At 40.1% G+C, this 20,923-nt stretch overlaps 1 protein-coding gene across 1 annotated transcript; it reads left to right on the forward strand.

The window, feature by feature from the left end:
* Positions 1 to 12,571: 12,571 nt before the first annotated feature.
* Positions 12,572 to 20,542, forward strand: RB195_000409 (uncharacterized protein; the record flags this gene model as incomplete). Its single annotated transcript, XM_064196740.1, has 5 exons — positions 12,572 to 12,661; positions 13,247 to 13,324; positions 17,494 to 17,604; positions 18,677 to 18,760; positions 20,420 to 20,542. 5 exons carry the CDS (start codon positions 12,572 to 12,574, stop codon positions 20,540 to 20,542), a joined length of 486 nt encoding a protein of 161 aa, XP_064052621.1.
* Positions 20,543 to 20,923: the final 381 nt, after the last annotated feature.

The following is a 20,923-nucleotide window of genomic DNA, read 5'->3' on the forward strand; positions in this document are numbered from 1 at the left end:
GTCTCTCTGTGACGCCGAATCGCCAGAGGAGTCACCTATCGAAGGTGTGAGATGCCTGGCAGACCGTGCCTGGGCCGCGATAACCATTCCAGCTATAGAATATCGCCTGCCCTATAAGAGGGCGGAGTCAGTGTTGAAATTTTGAAGTTTGTAAATAAAAGTGAATTTAACATCATTCGAAAGAGCGTCTTTTTGTGAGAAGAACTGGCTATTTGAGGTACTGAAAAAATTCATAGAGGCTGCAAAAATTTCTGTTTTGTGAAAACAGACGAAAATTTCCTCAATTTGGTCACTCGAAAACCATGTCTAGCTCTCATCCAATGTTAGTGCCTAATTCAATTCTCGTAAAGGAAGGAAAGTTCTAGGCAAGCACCGAATCGCGAGACTTAAGCGTTCATTCTAAGCTGTTGACAGCTGTTCAAAAATTGGACCAAATAACGAAATAGAGTAATGTTGTAAGTTTGACACTGGAAAAACTAGACATTTTCAAAGCTAGAAGCTTACAATATGAACTATTGTCAAGTACAAGTTGTTTACTGAAAAATTTCCGAGAAGATTTTTTACAGCTTTGAAAGTGTGACGTTTTATTAATCTTCGATGGAGCACTTTCGTGAATTTCTGAAGAGAATGGAAATTTCGGACCAACATATGATGTGGGGTACCAAAATGCTCTAAATAACCTCCTGATTACGGATGTAATGAACATTTTGTCCAATTTCGAGAAATAGGCGGAAATCCTATGAACACCCCCTTCTTCCATGGAGATGTATCCGCGGGATATGCCAATGGAAGGATTGCGGAGGTGTGAAAGTAATTAACGGGGCTTGAGGAAAGTTTGCCCGTTTTCAGGCCACACATTTGTCAAAAGTAAATTCTCGAAGTATATTTGAAATCAGCAGCTCATTTACTTTCGAATGGTACTTTCAAAATTTAATTTTGACCACTTCCAAGAATTCCGACGGTTTGCGACGGATTAATCCGTCGGCGACGGATTTTGGGACACAAGTTAGTAGCGGTATTGTATTTTAGTTCCTCGCGGATTGCTATAGCTCTCCGAAATCTCAAAAAAGTCAAAATAAATAAGACAGAGGATGAGATTGAAATATGGATCGTTTCACGTCTACGTAGACGATCCATTTTTGGATTAGCTTTCCTTGAGGCTCCTCAGTAGAGGAGGAAGGCCAATCCTAACAAAACAGAATTTAAACAAAAACCAAACAATTAAAACAATGTAAAACAAACAAAATATGAAAACAAAACTAATTAATGAATGTATGAGTCCAAATCCAAAAATTTGAAGTCTTTGCCGCTACGAAAGATGCGTCCCCGAAATAGGTCCGGCATCTTTCACTAGATATTTTTAGATTATGACTGTTATTTTACTATTTTACTATTCTATTAGCACTTACTACTGCTGCAAAAGTAGCATGACCTATTCCAGCTGTACGGGGCCAAGTCAATGGGTAAAGGTCTTTTTCTGGCTGCGTATCGTTAGGTATCCACAGCTCCCGCGACAACTTATCCCTAGGGGGAATGACTGGCAACGGCGACCATTAATTGGCAGTTAACTCTTTTTGTCGCATATAATTGTAGATGTTCAAAATTTCTTCAATCCAACTGTCTTCGAGAAGTCATTTTGAATTTTTCAGAATATTAGATAATAGTTCATTTAATTCTTCTTTCATTCTTATAGATAGATTCACTATCCTTAACTATTCGTTCATCAAGCGCGCCTGCAACGTTTCCTTGTGTCGCTACTTCTTTTTTTCAGCCACTCCGATGGTCATTCCAGAAAAAAAAACTATAGTATTACTTCCCACATTTAAATAATTCTAACCTCATGCGTATACATATATTCTATTACATTCTCTTACATTAACAAAATATATAAGTCAAAATTTTTAGCACAGGTGTAAAAAATGAAGATTTATCCTATTGCAAGGCTCCTACACTATCGCATCTTATCATCTTGATTAGATAAAAAAAAGATAAGTCATCGAAAATGCCCCGTTTCGTCAATTTGACTCTTGATTTTGATGTTCTGAAAGAACAACAGGAGCAAATAAAATTGGAAGTCATGATAGGATTGTCTCATAGAGTGCATAATTCTCTTTCGAATGAGATATAACATTGTGGAAACGCCATTTATTTCCATGTACATTTTTTTTCTCACTTACCGCCCACGACTTATTTGTCAGCCTTATATTTTGTCTGGTCAAAGGACTGGGTGCGAAATTATGAATGATCTGTGCTCTCGCACGGCAAAACAATACAAAGTCACCAAGAGATATTTCCTCGATGTGTATGGAGAGGCGGAGGAAGTAAACGGTGCAATAGCCTGAATGCTAATCCACAATCTGCATCGCACAAACATGCTGCCTACCTCCCAATAAGTATTCTCTAGCATGTTTTCGGTAAATGTTTCCGGTTTTGGTTGTATTGGTATTAGAACTTAATATTAAATTAAAATACCAGAGGAATTTTAAAGAACTTAAAGTATTGAGAGGATTGAAAAAAAGGAGAAGAGAACCAGAAAGAGCCTCTCGGAGCCAAAAATGCCCCATCAAGTAGCATAAAAGATTTTGCAAATACTTCCTTATTTCCACGTGGATTTTCAAATTTGGAACTAAAATGCATAGAGTTGGGCCAAAACAACATGGAGAGTGGTTCGGTTGCGTAAGCGACTGCTCTCGGTTGCAATCAAGAACAAACCCTTACTCTCCTGTATAATCGGACAGCAGCAATACTGTGTGGTACCTGGGTATCAACCCTGTCACTTCGAGTGTTCCGCTTACTCGAACGCACCAGACATCACATCGTTTTGAACCTACTGCACCACCAATTCCTTAAAGGCAGCATACCACGAATCTGTGGTGGTACGGATTTCAGGTGGAGTATTCGTATACGGCATAGTAGAATATGGAGAGGGGTGTGATTCCGTCTATTTCTTCCTAATTGCCGTAAAAAAACAGCCAGGAAGATGTGGCGTCGCACAGGGCTGGCGTGCTCCAATCGAACTCCTTGTGGAAAACAGTGCGCTGGAACGCTCGGAACCGTATCTTCCGGGCAGTTTTCTACGGAAATTAGGAAGAAATGAACGGAATCACCCTCCTCCCCATAATCTACGATCCCGTATACGGATAGTCCACCTGAAATCCGTGCCACCTCAAATTCGTGGGGTGATGCCTTTAATGCGCGGTGCTGGTGCACCAATAACACTCCAATTTCCTGCACCATCGCACCAAATATAGTCAGGTTAAAACGACATAAAGCACTCGGTGCAGTGGAGCGTAGCGGTTAGGATCGAGAGAAGACCTCTGCTGTCACCGTACATTGCTGCAGTTCGCGAACACGGTGGCAGCAGAGATCCTCACTCGATCCTAACCGCTACACTCCACTGCACTGCTTTGAATGCAACCGCTTACGCAACTGCACCGTGCTTCACGTCGTTTTGACTCTACTACACATACCCAATATATTCGTCAGGATTCAGTACATCCAGTATCAGAACAAGATCCGACGGTGATCCAAGTATCGGTATCGATCATGACAGATTATAGTTGGCCTCTCCAGCAGGATGTTGTGGTTGGAAATGGAATTCCCCCTCAATGCTTTCTGACGCTGGCGACCATTTCGTGGTGGGATAGGTCCCATCCAATTTCGTCGTTTCTAGTGCATGTGCACAGATTTGATGCCATGGAACTCGCGTCTTACATCTTTTTGGAACCTCATTTATACTGATATATTCATATATGTACGGGACCGCGTGTACAAATCTGATTGTTGCCTGCACATGGTAGCTCTGACTTTCACACGACGCAATCAGAAATCTGAATATACGCTTTGGGAGCGCGTGAGGCATGTAACTGACGGCGTGGTAGGGCGCGAATTTCTCAAACATTCCATAAAGATGCCAGGATACTGCCAAAGCCCATACCCTCGTAGAACGAGAACACGGAGTCTTTCCCAACAACTCCCCCAATAACCCAATCAATTAATTTTCTATATGAAAAGTCACAATGATAAGTGGAAATCAAATGTTCAAATTAATAAATTTAGGTGACTTGCTGATCATATTCTTGCTGAGGAATCTCCCTCTTTCATTTAAAAAAAGCAACCATTGAGCCTAAACGACCATTAGCTGCTCTAAACATCATTACGAGTATAATCAAAGCTTCGAGGAATTCGGATCAGCGTCACATGAATGTCGGAACTCTAGAAGAACTATGTGGCTGCACCCGAAAGGCTTTCTTAAAAAAAAACATATGATGTACTTATTTTTGAAAGGGTACTGTGGACTGCTATGTGAAGGAAATCGACGAGAAAACAATTGAAAAGAACTGTTTGAAATCTGGAAGTTTTCTTATTGCCAAAAACTGGATTGCACTTTTTCCCGAGGGAACATGCAGCAGCGAAATTTATTCATGTTCACCTATGTGTTCGTTCATTTACAGAATGCTTTTGTAAATTATGGATATTGCGTCGACTGTACATGTATATAGTCGGGTCAATACGACATGAAGCACGGACATTTGCGCAAGCGGCTGCGCTCGAAACGGAGCGGTGGAGCGTAGCGGTTGGGATCGCGTGAGGACCCTCACTGCCGCCACTCACCTCTACAGTTTACCATGGTCCCACCTCGATTCCAACCGCTGTCTCGACCGCACCGCTTCCGAGCGCGGTCACTTACGTAGCGGTCCGTGCTTCATGTCGTTTTGACCCAACTATAGTAGGGTCAAAACGACATGAAGCATGGTGCAATTGCGTACGGGGCTTCTCTCGATGCGCTTCGGTGGAGCGTAGCGGCTAGGACCGCACTGGGATCCTTGTTGACACCACCCATCGCTGCAGTTTGCGATGGTCTCATCTCGGTTCCAACTCCTGCCTCCACAGCGCCGTTTCTAGCGCGTACGCAAATGGACCGTAACTATAGTTGGGTCAAAATGACACGAGTCACGAGTGTGGTTGCGGTGCATTTGCGTACGTGCTTGAAACGGCGCGGTGGAGGGATCAGTTGGACCCGAGGTGGAACCGTCGCAAATTGCAGCGATGGGTGGTGCCAGAAAGGGTTTCGCCACGCTCCTAGCCGCTACGCTCCACCGAAGCCCTCGAGAGAAGTCGCGTACGCAATTGCGTACGTGCTTCATGTCGTTTTGGCCCGTACTACACGTACTGTTTAGTAAGGCAGAGTAATCTTTTTATTCTTCGTTCATATTGAATATTTAGTTGATTAGGTGTTGAATATGACATTATTCACTAGTACTGATCTAGGTGGGAACCTATTGGTATTAGGAAATGAAGGTATTTCGGAGGGCATCGTGATTCAACTGCACCGCAGTCACGCCGCTCTTGTATCATGTTTCACTCTTTGCTTGCGCGGTGCATGCACTCTCATTCTAAAGTCAATACTGGAACGGACGGTGCGTCACAGACTTATGTTGAACTCAATCTTTCTTTGAGTAGAAGTTGTTATGCACTTTTATTCACCGCGTAGAGGAACTAGTGAGTAATTGCCCATGTTCGACTGTCTTTGAATCTCGGCATGTTGAAACGTAGTTTTTAAAATGATTTCATTGAGCTGTAGCCAAGTTTGAGTTTGCCTACCGTTTGGATGCTTTCTGTAGGGTGATGAGGCGCTTGAGAGGATAAATCACTAATGACTTTGAATTTTCTCTGACGAAGGCGATAACGCCGAAATGTTAGCCGTTTTTTAATAAAGACAATCAATACCAATCTTGGCTACAGATCAAGGAAATCATTTTAAAAACTAGTGAGTTGTTTGTGGATGCACCTTATTTACTTGAACTTGGAAGGAGAGGGATTTTTTTCTTTTCTTTTCACCACTTTTATTTCTCCCCGCAAACTGCTGCAACTCGTTGATGATGAGGTTACGTTCTGATTCACACCGTTTTTGGCCATCAAATGTCGCTAACCTAATCGCCGATTTAGAATGGATGCGATTTTGATCGTAATCAGTTAACTCAGTGATGGCATTGACCTTGGCGATTGTCACTCGTTTATTGTGGCCGCGCAGTTAAGTGATTGGTTTGACCGCTGTGGTGCGTACCTATCCGAATCTGTCTCGTTTCCTCTCTATATCGAGGTTAGGTACTCTCTTGGCATGGCTATAACGTTGCTAAAAAGCATCCAGTTTTAGCGCTAGCGTTTGCGATTCCTAAGTGCGTAGGGGTTGTTTCTACGTTTGTTCACCTGTACAATCATTTACGTAGCCCTATAAACAGCCGTCAATTCAATTAGCACCACGATTAGCACCACAAGTTTTGAATGCGTTCAATTAAGTTCCTTTTTATCGCGTATTTGCGTGAGCTATGAACAATTTTTTTTTATTTCTTAGCTCTGAGCTTTCTGAGAAAGATCCTGAGATCTGACGGACATGGGTATTCTTTAGAAGAAGTCAAAATCCCATCAAACTGCTGAAGAAACTGCGGCTCTGTTGAACTGTCGGATAACTAAATCGATTGTTTGTCCGACTCGAAGTGTCATTGTGGACATTTCTGCGTTCGCTGCACCACATGTACTTATGTCTCTCCTTTCAAATTCTGGAAAAAAAAAGCTCAGCGAAGCTGTAATGTTGTAGCAGACGGAGGTTTTTTTTTTTACGAATACACATTTTCACTTTGAATGATCGAAATTTCAGTGAAATTTGTAGTTTGAAAGGAAATTAGTACAGAATTGTAGGCAAAGGCTTCTCCTTTACTTTGTCCAGATACTCACACTTTATTCCTATTGTAGTTTTGTTGCTCTATTTGTCTTTTTAATTTTTGCTAGCGATTAATCGGCTTTTTATCACTGATGTGCTCTCGATCCCTTCATTTTGAGGAGATGAAAAGTCATTCGCTCTCCAACTAGGGGTTTTCAAGTTTAAAATATTCTACTTTAAGAGTTATGGTCCACAAACAACTCTTTTTCCATATGTCATTGGTTCTATTACTGATATTTCCCTATTTTATTTTTTATTTATTCTATTTTACGGCGTTGTGATTCTATTCGATGGGATTTTACCTCAGTAGAAACAGAGTAATAGTATCATATCTATCTTTTTTTGGTTATACTATATTCTGTTGAAAGCTTCATCATATTTTTGCGAAATCTGGAGGCTTGATCTAAATTGATGTAGTGAAATCACCTTATTTTATAACCCACAAGGCGTCTACCCACACCGGTGCCCCCGTGGCGCCTTACTGCCAGCAAAGTGAAGGCAAGATTGAATGAATCTAAGTAACTGAATAAATTAATTTGATTCATTCAACGTGGTTTCTTGATTCCCACAAGTCATTTCGATCATTTTGGAATTCTAATATTGAAAAATATCCAGGAAAGTCAATAATAATTATTATTTTGGAAATATAATACTATGATGTGAGTACACATATCTAGGGCAGCATTCAAACAGTTCAACATCCCTATAAAGAAATCCGTTTGTATGCTGGGAAGAATATCCGTGTACATATGTGATGCCTTTTTCGATTTAAAAGTCATATTTGGTATTGATATGTTCTTTTTTTCCTCCTCTGTTTGAAATTTCTTGATGGACCAACTCTAAAGTCCTTTCGTTGTTGCCAGATACGATTTCGAGGATATTCTTTTGTTTTTCTTCTTTTTTATGCGAGGAATGAAGTTCAGAAACCTTGAGCTTACCCACTCTGGCTTTATTTGTTCACCTGAATTCTTGTACTCAAAGTTTTTAGGACTTTGCATGTAAAGTGCCAATAGACTGAAATCCGCCTAACCTAAAATAAATAGGTTCAAATTAGGTGAGAGCAGAAGAAAGGACAAAACTGGGCACTAGAAAGTGCCCAGTTTTGTCCAGACCTTAACTTACATACTCATTTCATTTAGCTTTTGAATCAAAAACATAATGCAAACCAAAAACAATTCATCATAACGAACATTCCATCATAATTTATAGAGTTCAAAGCATCTTCTTCCTGTTACATCGTTTCTGATATAAATCTGATCGATTTTTGAATGTTTCTTCATTGTTCCTCACATCCTTGCTTTATTGAGGAATCCCTTCACCCTGTGCCATTTCCAGTTCCACTCTTTCATGATCTCATGTATTTCGAGCTTATGTTAACTAGTGCCTACGTATTCCGTGTATTTTTAAACTATGTAGAAAAATACAATAACGTCACTGAATAACTGAACGAAATAGAACGTAAATAAAACTAAACAAGAAAAAAAAAACGATGTTATCTTGTATCAAAATTATCTTGTACTTCGAGTTCATCGTCAAAAATTTGACCTTATTTTTCCTGAAAACTCACTCTATTAACTCAAGCACCTTTTCTATGTACATATATTGAACTGCTAGTAGCTCCTCTGTCCGTAATTCAGCTGTAATCAGTCCTTTTTGCTGTAGATTAAGTATCCAAGTGTTCCAAGACTTGTGAGTTAACAACGCATCCAAACTTGGGGAGGACGTCTTTTTATTTCGGCTTTTTCTATCTGTTTTTAGTAAAAATTAGCTGAACGGCCTACTATCAGAAGACTTATTAAATGTGAATGGTTGGCAATAATTTACAAATAAATATATACACATATAAATATAAAGTAGTGATTTAAATAGGGTAAATAGTCAAATAAATAAACAAATACATTGCTAGTCGTAGAATCTCAGGAATCGAATTGACCATCTCAAAGTAGTAAGGTAGTAAAAAAAAAGTAGAAAATAATAAAATCTATTATGAAAGTAGTCACAGAAGAGATCCTTGCGTTACGTTCGGATGAATAACGTGGTATAGCGTCTCTTGAGCAATTATACAGTGTCCTATTGTATTTTCAAGAATTCTTCCCCCCATGCGCTGTCACATTTTACAGCGCGAATGTGAATGAATGAGGCGTGCACCCACTTATAGTCGTGTGTCCTTCCTTCCTTCCTATCCACCGAATCTCCTCAAACCGAATCGATACTCATGTGAGTGTTGTCTCGTGTTGAACAGGATAGTGGATTTCATTTTCCTCACAACGTTTAGTGTTTTCTCGAGTTTTCCACTATTTAAAATGGAAACTAGGTCAACTCGTGCAGTCAGCTAAGCTCAGCAATTTTTTTTGCGGTAGCAAAAATGCCTCCCCCGTTATCAGCGCGGAAGTGATTAGGACTGGAGGCCTAATGCTCTTAAGTTGGACATAATACTCTGGACTATGTGGTTGCTCCGAGAACGTGGATAGTTGTTGGCTAAGTATCGACCGTTGCCCTCTCAACCACCCTACTCTCATTCATTTTCTTCTCACACTTCATCGATCGCCTTGCCGCTGCGCAATAAATGAATTTCCATCGAAAGATGACAGCGTTGTGGCCCTTTTCTCTGCACTATATTCTGTATTTCTTGTTCAACATACGTTTTCTTTCCTTTTTCTTCTATTCTCCTCTTTTTCTTCCCTTTTTTCTCTTTTTTCCTCCTCTTTTATCTCGTGTTCTTCTCAACTGGCACTAATTTTCGGCACAAGTGGATTGATCCTAAAATGGATTTTTTTTTTGTCTTCACAATGTGTTACGAATTATTTGAGGAGAGATCCACACATCAAACAACTTGGATGAGGTAAAATGTTGGTGGGGGCACTCAGTGGTGCCCTTATTTCTGGAAGTAAATAACTAAATCAGTCGGAACCAAAAAGACCTAAGCATTAGTCTTAGAGTACCATTTACATGTAACCTAAAGTTACTAAGAGAAAAAAGTAAGATTGAGCCTCCAGAAATAAGAGCGCGACTGAGTCCTCCTCCACCAACATTTTCCCCTTTGGATTTTCTCGATTCCCAAGCTCCTTTCTTGCTTTCTTGCTTTTCTTTGTATTCTGGAGTTCAGGCAATGTTCCAACAATGATTGATATATCTAATATGAGGTTGATGTTTGATCTACGTTCCGACCCACCTTCTCTCTCTTTTTTTTCTAACTCACTTCTAAAGATCACTTCTCCTCCAGAATTTTCTACCGTAAATCTCGGATACATGGGTTTTTGCGACTATTTCATCATATCAAAGATGTAGTCCTCAAAAAAAAAGCGAGATTGTTTTCCAATTATTCATTTATTCGCTCATATTATTAATTGATTGCATATTTATTTCATTTGAAATTTAAGCGTTCTTGTGTCTTGGATCCTCAGGATGTTTATGTTTTCTATTGGTGTGGCTACGAGGTTTTAAATGGAACGGAACCTTTATTAGCCTGACTTTTCGGATTTTTCACGGTCTTCAAAAGCGTAGTATTCTAGAAACCTCGTAGGTACAATGACAGAAAACAAAAATATTTCATTTGAACTTTACTTTTATAGGGTAGGGTAGGTTAGTGCTATCGATGAGGTTTTAGAAAACCTATGAAGTTAGAATTGTCAGTTCCCGAGGAGTCAGTCAAATGTTTGGCTATTTCGCAACGAAACCTACGTAGAAGTATGTCGAACGCATTTGGCCGCCCACTCACGTTGTTTACAAAAGGTTGAAGCATTACCAGTATCGCCCGCTTGACTGCTGTTAGTCATTTACATACATAACATATATGCTCAGTTAACAAGTAGTTTTTTTTTTATAATTTCCGTCTTTGCAGGGGCACAGTTTCTATTTATTATTTATATTTTATATTTATTTTTCTATTTGTTTTTATTATAATCTGTGATCTGTTTTTACAGTAATTCCTCAGTTTTTTCAAGGTCAGAAAGGACTAGTTTCTGCAATGATCTCTTTTATTTTATGTGTTCATAGGCAAAAATGATGGAGTGTAGATATTTTCTGGGATTGTTTCCTTTAAAAATTCCTTCCTAAAAATTTAGTATATTGTCTCAACCAGGACGTTTTCTCATAGTATGAATACTTGTAACAATTTTTGAACAGAACAAAATCTTGCAAATCCATCTCTTTTGTTTCTTGTCCTAGTATTCAATCGAGTAATTTTCTCTACCGTTAAGGATACTTGTAGCGAATTTTCCGATTGATATCATATTTTAAAAAAAGAAATGGTACAAAGAGATTTTGGGAGAAAATATGGTTACGGGAGGAGGCACTCTACCGCGGCCTTATTTTTTCTGGAAGTAAATAACTGACTTAGTCGGGGGCTCTAAGACCTAAGCATTAGTCTTAGAGGATCTATGACATGTAAGTTAAAGTTACTAAGAGAAAAAAAAGAAAATGATTATAACAAAAAGAAAAAAATAGAAAAAAAGGAAGAAAAAAAAGTAGAAGCGTGGTTGAGTGCCTCCCTCAACTACATTTTCCGTGAGATGTTGTTCAAAATCATTTACATAGGTCTTAAAAATTTTTTAAGAGGAATTTTTCAGGAATTCCATTCGGGAAAAATTTTGCGTTGACTTACTTTCACCTCCTCCTCCTCCTCCTCTTGCTGATGTTATTAAACTACGTGCGTCAGAGATGACTCATATGTCGTCATCGTAGCTCATTCGATAAAAGGAGGTCTGTGGGGTGAATGTCCCGTCGACCCTATATGAGGATGTACTTCCTCTTTCCCTCTCCTCTTTCTTATCACTCATATGATTTCATTTAACTTGTTTTTCGTTGAAATTTTGGAGTAATGAGGAATGTGAACTCATCATATATGTGAGGAATTATCGATTTGTCATAGGCGCTAATTCCGTCCATCATGCATAAACGATTTCGAGCGGCGCGCTGCGTTCAGTCGTGGATGGTGTGCGGATTACGTTAAAAGTGCTTGTGATGTCTGTGTGTGTGTGTGTGTGTGTGTGTGTGGATTACGGTAACAATTATGTTCTCTGACGTAAATTAATCTCTCCTTCTACCTTACCGTTCCCTACCATTACATTTTCCCTTCCACCGCACTTTATTTTCCCACAAAAACTTCCGAAATCAGCTAAATAATCCACTCGAAGTTCTTCACGTTACGTTTTTTTTTCACGGGAATGTATGGAATTATTCAACAGCTCTTGTTCACGTTAGACGTTGATCGTTCTCATTTATTGATCTTTTTGTATCGTTCTCATTCATCGATTTCTTTGCGATTGATCTATTATACATACTTTATTCGGAACAGGAGAGCTACAATCCAATTGTAAAAATGCACGGAAAAGTGACTGGTAAAAATTTTCCAAAACTAAATCTTGCTTTCATAGATTATTCATCTCTCAAAATCTTTGATACAAATTGAATTAGTGTGCTTAGGAGATTATAGTTCTAATTCTTAATCTTCTTAATCCTTGGGATGTAGTCCGTAAAAATCACTTAAGATTTGTTTATAAACGTTTTAAGACACCTATGATTGTCCCATTTTAATATTCTTATTAACGTCTTGCTCTTTTTTCATCATGCTAGAAATCCAAGTTTTTTTCCCTCATTTTTATCCCTCATTTCTGAATTATTTTTGAGTCAATCCTATCCTTCTACTGTTTCATCTTTATTTGAAGCTTTCCGAACACTACTACTTATTTTCAGGCAGAAAAAGAGCTAAAGGACAGTTTCCATCAGACGGGTCCTGACTCTTTTGTTACGTCTACTTAACCAACCAGCGTGTACTGTGCACAACACCGTTCTTGGCGCATCTGATTGCGGCCTCAAAGTGTTCTGTGTTGACGAACGAACACAACGAACATGTCTCAAAAATCTGAGTCGTCTACCTCCGAGGAGTCGCTTGGTCAACGTAGTGTCGCGACATCTGTGATAAGGGACACAGGGACGAAGGTTTGTCGCCGTTCGATACCAATTTTCAAAGCATAAATTAAAGGCAGCATACCACGAATCTGAGGTGGTACGGATTTCAGGTAGGGTATCCGTATGCAGGATCGTATCGGATTATGGAGACCGGGGTGGTTCCGCTCATCTCTCCCTGAATCACTGCAAGCAGCCTGCCCTTGAACGCTGTTTTGTGCGAAGCTTTCTTTTGCAGCGCGCCACCTTTGCACGCATAGCGTCCCTTACTGCCTATCGGAGCAGTTCGAATTGATTTTCGACGAATCGCAGGGCGGAGGCGGCGCAAGGGGTGGAGCGTTGCAATAGATGGCGTTGTACAAAACAGCATTCTGGAGGCGGCTGTTTGCAATGATTCAGGGAGAGATGAGCGGAACCATCCCCGTCTCCATAATCTACGACCCCGTACACGGATACTCCACCTGATATCCGCACCACCTCAGATTCGTGGTATGTTGCCTTTAAAGCGTAAATTCTCAAAACAAAGGAAAGAGAGAAAACTTTGGCACGTGGTCACTTGCCATCGATTTTGCTCAATTTCAAGAAGTTTTGCGCTTGAAGAATTTCAACTTAGTTCAGGTACAACTTATGTTCAAAGCGCATGGTCTCAAAAAACGAAAAAGCCTGCTGAACTCAATCGTGACTGTTTTTAAAAAGGTAAGTAGCATAGTTTTACGTGCACGTCGTTTTGATTATATGATAGGAACATCTCGCTTTCAATAAAATAAAATTATTATTTATTCGGAGGGAAAAAAATCTGCGAAAATTTCTATTTTATCTTTCTATCCATATCAATGTCATGGTCGAGATCTCATCATATCTTCCCCCTAAATCTGAGTAACGAAGGTGCGAGTGGTTTCGGAGGGTTGTAATGTTACGTGGTTACTGTAACGAATCTCTTCTTATTCTCAACGAAAGTTTCTGGAAAAAAGATTGTGATATTTAGATTTTGACTGAGAAATTTGGGATTACTAGGCTTTCAACCTTTTTTTGTTAATTTTGAGGGAAACGTCGGTAATGCTTTCTCGGAAGCGGAATTGTGGAGCTCACGGTTTGCTGAGAAGGAGCGCAGCAGTTACGGGCGTTGTATATAAGAATAAATTGTCGTTCTTCTGTATTTTCACTTAAATCCAGTTGCAATTGATTCCCGTCAATTTTTTTGGTAATTATTCTTATTCACTAAATTCTGCTAACTCCTACCAAGCTGAGATTCGCCTCAGAAGGCAAACTGCTGTTTTTTTTACTCTTTTATATATCCACAGTATATATTTACGAACAATAGTATGTGAGCCAAAGGAGACAGGAATTGAATGGACAAGAAATATCCATATTTTCGATGTGATTTAAACTAGAATAGTCGTTTAGCATTCTTCCGAAAAAAATCCTTGAGAAATCCGCGTTTTATACGCTTCAGTCGCCATTTCAACGGCTACATTGACAGTTTTTTACCAGTGCTTTCTGTCAGCGATGGAAATGAAAGGTTTTTGGAAAGCATCGGTACACTAATTGCATTCCGTCACTAACTTTAAAGACAGCGTATAATGAAATTGACGTGGTAACGGAAACGGAAACGGAAAACCTAAAGAAAACGTAGAGTTCGGGTTGCAAATTATGGAAACGAACGTGACCCTGGCCAATTCCCCCTAGTCGTCCTAAAAAAAATGGCGTAGGAACCGGTTTAGTTTTCCTACGAGGTACGTTAGAACGCGCAACCGTGGGGGTTTCCAAGGGGTTTTCGCAACACGTCAATTTCGTGATACACTGCACTGCCTTTAAGAAGGGAGTGAGTGCAACGAGGTTGTATGTACGTACATATGTATGACTCAGCTGTTTGCGCCACCCGCCCGAAGCGAAAGCGACAGAGAATTTCGTTTGTCAAAGTTCTTTCAGTAACACATAGCACCATCCGCAAACATTCACACCAATTTTGAAACTAAGGATTTCCGCTTGAACAGGGTTGTTCATCAACGACGTTTCTTTTATTAGTCGACTATAATTGGAATGGATAGCATCGGTGATATGTGCCTCATCCATCATTCCTCGGTTTTTATTTAGAAATTCATTATTCACAGTCATTATTCGCACACACACACCGTCATCTTGGGGAGAATAAAACTGCGTTCATAGATTTTTTTCCAATCGCAACTATCGTTAAATTCATGGTGACCTCACGAAACTAAGAGTTAGATGGGACCCAAAGAATCTAATTCCGTACATAGTATGTCTAACCCTGGAATGAAGGCACCAAAAGTACTGTATTTCCATCTTTTGTAAAGTTCATATCGTAGTCAGCGTAGTCTTTGCGCACGCATTAGTCACTATTGATTGACTCGTTGTGTGAACTGAGGGATTTCCAGTACACTTGTAGATGTCAGAACGAAAGGAAGTTACAGTGCAGTTACGGAAGCAGCACGTTGGGACAACGATTGGAATCGAGGTGGGACCAAAATGCAGCGATGGGTGGTGCTAGGAGGGGTCCCATCACGATCCTAACCTCAAAGTTCTATCCCACCGCTTCGAGTGTAGCCCCTTCTTCCGTAACCGCACCGTGCTTCCCGTCGTTTTAACCCAACTATATATTGTTTCATAACGTGGTACCGTTCTTTACCGTAGTAATGCCTGAAACATTCATTGTTTAAGAGACCAAGAAAGGCGCCTGAAGAAACTTCAGGAAAATATGCGTTTCATCTGCACCTCAGAGGACATGATCCTGTTTGTTTTTAATTGGAAATTGTTAGCATTTGCTGAAAAAATCTCAATTACCGTTGTATTTCTAACGGTCCCATAACCCATCCCCCTAGTTTCGAATTTTTGCGCACTCTGTACGCTGCGATCAAACGCAAGCGGTTAACAGCGTAAGTAGCACTACAATTACAATTACACGGGCTTTGCGGATTTTACACTTTGACAATACTGCGTAGCGTTCGGGCCTTGCAGGACCAACACCCGATCACAAATAATGAAAAACGGCACCGCATGGATGTGTGTGTGGCGGGTGTGGCGCAGTCGGTAAGAGGTTCCGCCGTCACAGCACGATTGATCGACGATTCGAAACCGCCGTCGAGTCAACCAAGCCTTTCATCTTACCGTGGTCGATAGAAGTGTTCCCAGGCATGTCTGGGAATAAAAGCACTGACTTCATACATCGGTTGACCTCCGCAAGACATTGCATATCCTAGACATGCGTTCATAAACCTCAACGATTCCTATTTGCAGTCAAACGTTCCGGCGCATCCCAGGCGGATTGATATGCCAGAAATTTTTAGGCTTTCTATATATGGTAAACATGTTGGCTTGTTCCAAAGGATTTATTTTTAAAAAAAATTGGAGACACATGAATACAATTGCAGAAAATTCTCATTTCAAAATGTAATTCGCCGATGTTCCACACAGACGTCGGTGTGACTGACTCGAATTAAGTCCACATTCGTAGCTGACTTCCCAGAAAAGTGTCATCCTTTAACATAACTGAACCCATTCTGTTCGATCTTCCGTCGCTATTCCTTATTCTAGATAGCGTGATATCTAGGATTCAAAATGCTTTAAAGTCTTCTTCCACCATCTCCACCCGGAACTTCTGATTTCGACCAAGTGGTTTTCTCCAGTTTAGATCCGAAAATATCCTTGAGCATCATTCGGCGACATATTCCATTCGCATATGCGTAGCATTCTTTGTTTATGACATACCGTAGAAAAAAAGAAGCCAAGCAACCTTTTAAGCGGTCATCATCGTATCATCATCATCGTAAACGTTGCTGCCCCCGTCATTGTCTTGTACATCACAATGGCTTGAATAGCCGGCAGATAGGTTCGCCGCATGACTTCATCGTCGATTATAGACGATCGCAAACAGATTGTAAAGGAATTGAATGCCAAATTTGTCTTATAGCAATTTTGTGGAATTTCTAGCTAGCTTCGACGCTCAGTATACAGTTCAGAAAAAAAAATCCGTGAACTCCTGGCTACTTCTCATGCCTAAACACCTCGATTTCTTTTGAAAATATAGGAGAGCTATATGTGTCCTTACACTGTAAGGACACAATCATAGTACTTAAGCTCTGGACATCTGAACACTGCATGACAATCTTACTGAATTTGTAGATTTTTATTTCTATCTAATTTGTAAATTTTTATTTCTATCTAATTTGTAAATTTTTATTTCTATCTAGTTTCTATCTAATTGTAAATTTCTATCTGGATTTGAACACTCTTGTGAGCTCAAGGCAGTACCTGTACCTGAAGCTAAAACCCGAAACCTGTAGCTCGGTGAAGTTACGTAAAAGGCTGCGTTCATAGTGCTGCGGTGGAGGGTAGCGGTACTGCTTCCTCAAGGACGATAAATATTACATGGAAGCGAGCAAACGGGAACCTTTGGTTAACATAACTAATTGCTACAGTTCAAGAGGGTCCCACCTGGTCCCATTGCGCCGGTTCGAGCGCAGCCGTTTACGTAACTGTACCGAGCTTCATGTCGTTTTAACCCTACGGTGCCGCTACTCTTCAATATATCTTTATCCAATAGATGAGTACATTGATCATTTTGCGGAAGTTAACATTTTCCCGTAAAGATATGAAACTGGAAAAATCTGAGAGAATATTTTCTCCAGTTTCGTTCTACCAATATTTCCTTCCTTAGCTTGTAATATTATTTCAACATCGGAGCTTTATTATTACATTTATTTTCAAAGCTCTGAAGTTTCCAGTAGGATTTCGAGTATGACTTAGAGGTAGGGGAATAGCAATGATCTCACGAAATATTTAAAGTCACAAGGAGAAACGAAGAGAAGTGTTGAATATGCTGCTACGATTTTTTTTTTTAATTTCAGCCTCACTCTCCTTCTCGCCTTCTATCGAATGGAAAATTCACTAAATTTGACCTTAAAGCACACTCAATCTCCTTCATTCTGGAAGTGCAAACGGATAAAAAACGAAAAAAGGTTTGTACTGAATTTTTTGTTAAAATTGTCGGGATTTTACACTAAAACGTGCCCCAACGGGATAAGAAGGCGAAAACGACGAAACGCTTGCTGTTAACAAATATCAATGCCAATCTTGGCTACAGCTCAAGCAAATCATAGGAAAATAAGATCTGTTCTGTAGAAAACTTTTGAAAATCTATCAATCAAATGTCAATATTTACATTTAAATTTTATTTATATTATTCGTCTTATTATTTATTTATTTTTTATTTATATTTAATATACCAAGACCAATTACAATCAAATATTTTAAGCTATATCTTACAAAAAAAGCCTTCAAAAGCTCCCCTGAAGGAAATTATGGGCCACGATCTTGTTTTTTATCTTTGTCATGAGACAGAAAGAACGAGTTCCTGCGCGCAAAGTTTTTCTGAAGAAGCTAAGGCAGGTAGCAAACCACTACAGGTATCCTGGCTCACATTTTTGTTATCGTCATGGGGAAGAACTCAGTGAGAACAATCTGAGTAGCCTCTATGCGACATTCGTCCCTGTTTTGAATGCGTTTATTTGTTCTCCTCCACCTATGAAGACAGACAACAAAAGTTGCCACTTTTTTGTAGGTACTTATTTCACCGCAGCATTTCCTCTTTTTTTTCGAGACGCCCGCAGATCTAGAAGATTTGCTTCGAGAAGCGTGCAGGAGGAAGTTCAAAAAGCCTTCAAAAGCTCATATAATTACTGAGATATTTATTTGGGATGCTTCGGTACCTTCAACGGTTACAGTGTTTAGCGTGGTTCGTAAATAGTTGCCTTGGATTACCTCTGGAGGAAGAGTGCCAGACCAAATTTGCCGAATGCATGGAAAAGCACGGTTCGTGGTCTGAATAAAGTAGACGATAGCAACTGTGTCTCTCACATGTAATCGGAACATACAGCAGTGAGATTCTGGAAATGGGGCACGATTTTTCGGAAAATAAAATAAATTGTTTTCCTCTGCTAAGCTCTTGTTGGGTGGAAAAAAAGCTTTCATTAAGATATTGATTGGACGTAGGTTATCCTTCTTTTGTTGTCTTTATGTTCAATGCTTCAGGGCAACAGCAACCGTGTCGACACATTTGTTTGTGAAATCAAACAATTTCCAACGGGAGTGAATCCGGACAGCGCTGAATTTGAGGTAGGAGTTCATTTGCACTACTTCTGCACTGTTGTTAATGCGAGGAAGTGGACATGGGTTTTATCACCGATATCTTGACATTTTTAGTTTTCGTTTCAATTATAGGAGAATTTTATTACAACTATAGGAGCTTCATGTTTGTCGTATAGTTTGGAGCTTGTATGCGCCGCACATTCAAAAATTTACAACGATCGCTAGTTTATTTTTTATTTGTTTTAGGGGAAGTTCTCTTACATAAATTTTACCGCCCTTTTCCATTTTGTTGTCCTTCTGTTTGCGCAACGTTTGACTAAACTCAGTTGTAGTTGAGTCTAAACGACTTGAAGCTCGGTGCAGCTAGACGGCTGCGCTCAAAGCGGGGCGGTAGAGTGTAGCGGTTGGGATCGAGAGGGGACCCTTGCTAGCACCACTCATCGCTGCAGTTCACGGTGGTCCCACCCGGATCACAACCGCTGGCTCCACCGCTCCCCTTCGTACGCAACTGCACCGAGCTTCATGTCATTTTGACTATACACATGTTTCGGTCGTTCTGGTTCCACCGAGTTTTTGCAGTCTTTCTAAAGAAGTGAACTGTTGTTGAAGGGAGGGAAGGGGACACATAACACTGCTCTAATTGCACTGCACTTTTGAGCGCAAAAACGTTCATGCAGGACGAAATCGTTTTTAAGTGACAAATGACTTTCCCATTAGAGAAACATTTAAGAAGAGATAGTTCATCAGTCGACAGATCATCGCCGGAAAAGAATAGTTGAGTCAGTCGGGGCCCTAAGACCTAAGCATTAGTCATAAAGGGTCTACGATATTAAGGCTAGAACTACTAAGCGAAAGAAGATTAATAGAGCTAGAATCACTAATTGTTTAACTTCTCCAAACTTTCTAAACAGGCTTTGGCTGCCCGCAGAGTTCACAGCCTTACTGGGAGTTAACATGTAAGTCATATCATGTAACACTTTTAACGAAACCGAAAATGGCCTGAGAGATAGCTACTGTGCAATCCACGTTTGACAGTTAAGAAAGACTTTTCCGCTCCAGAAACAATTTCTTGCACGCCAAAAAAGTACAGTTCGAGTGTAGTTCAAGGCATCACCTCACGAATCTGAGGTGGTGCAGATTTCAGGTGGGATATTCTTATAAGGGATAGTAGATTATGGAGAGGAGGGCGATTCCGTCCATTTCTTCCTAATTGCCGTAAAAAACGGCCCGGAAGATGCGGCGCCGCACAAGGCTGGCGCGCTCCAGTCGAACTCCCTGTAGAAAATAGTGCGTCAGAACGTCTGAAGCCGTATCTCCTGGCCCTTTTCTTACGGCAATTAGGAAGCAATGGACGGAATCACCCTCCTCTCCATAATCTACTATCCCTTTTAAGAATGCTCCACCTGAAATCCGTACCACCTCAGATTCGTGGAGTGATGCCTTTCAATTAGAACGGTGCTGAGTGCCTCCTCCACTACATTTTGCCCTAGTTAAGGTTGTTTCTTGGAATGTCTGTAGCACTTCCTGAGATTAGTGTTGTTTTCTTGGAGATTTCTGTCGCCATGTTGTACACTAAAAACACCAGTTAGGAAACTGTAAACATCACAAGAGTAGGAATCTTTAAGGTTGTATTGCTTTGCCAAAACTTTAACATCCTTCAAATTATTATTATCCCTCCATATTAAGGTACTGGAACCGGCCAGCGGAGAATGTTTCATCCTGTTATCGCTTGTCAAAGTGGACAACTTGGCCGTGAATTGGAAGGAATTCCTTGAAAGCAACGGGACCCTTGACGTTACATGCATTTAATGTAAAATAAGAAATATTTCTATTTTGAGTATTTCTCCTTAATAACTGATTATCACTTGCTTCAAATTCGGATTTTCATCTGTGCGTTTAAAACGTTGTTCCTGGCTCGTAGTGTTTTTTTGTATGTTCTCGATTTTTTTTTCTTGGAAAAAAATGCGTGGTATAGGGATTACAATTGTGATTCCCGATTAGTCAAGAAAATTTCAGTTATTATCTCGAAGTGTACTCTTTGCTTCTAGAATTTTCTGCCGTAATTCTGTGACTTCAGCTGAAATCATTAAATAAATGACGGGGTGCGTAGATCTTTTATGCGCTTCATTTTGGCGGCTGTTCATTAGAAAGGACCGTCACCCACCGTCTGCCTACTGTAATTTTTTTTTT

This window comes from Necator americanus, chromosome IV (genome assembly GCF_031761385.1).
Source record: "Necator americanus strain Aroian chromosome IV, whole genome shotgun sequence".
In the NCBI taxonomy this organism is placed as follows: domain Eukaryota; kingdom Metazoa; phylum Nematoda; class Chromadorea; order Rhabditida; family Ancylostomatidae; genus Necator; species Necator americanus.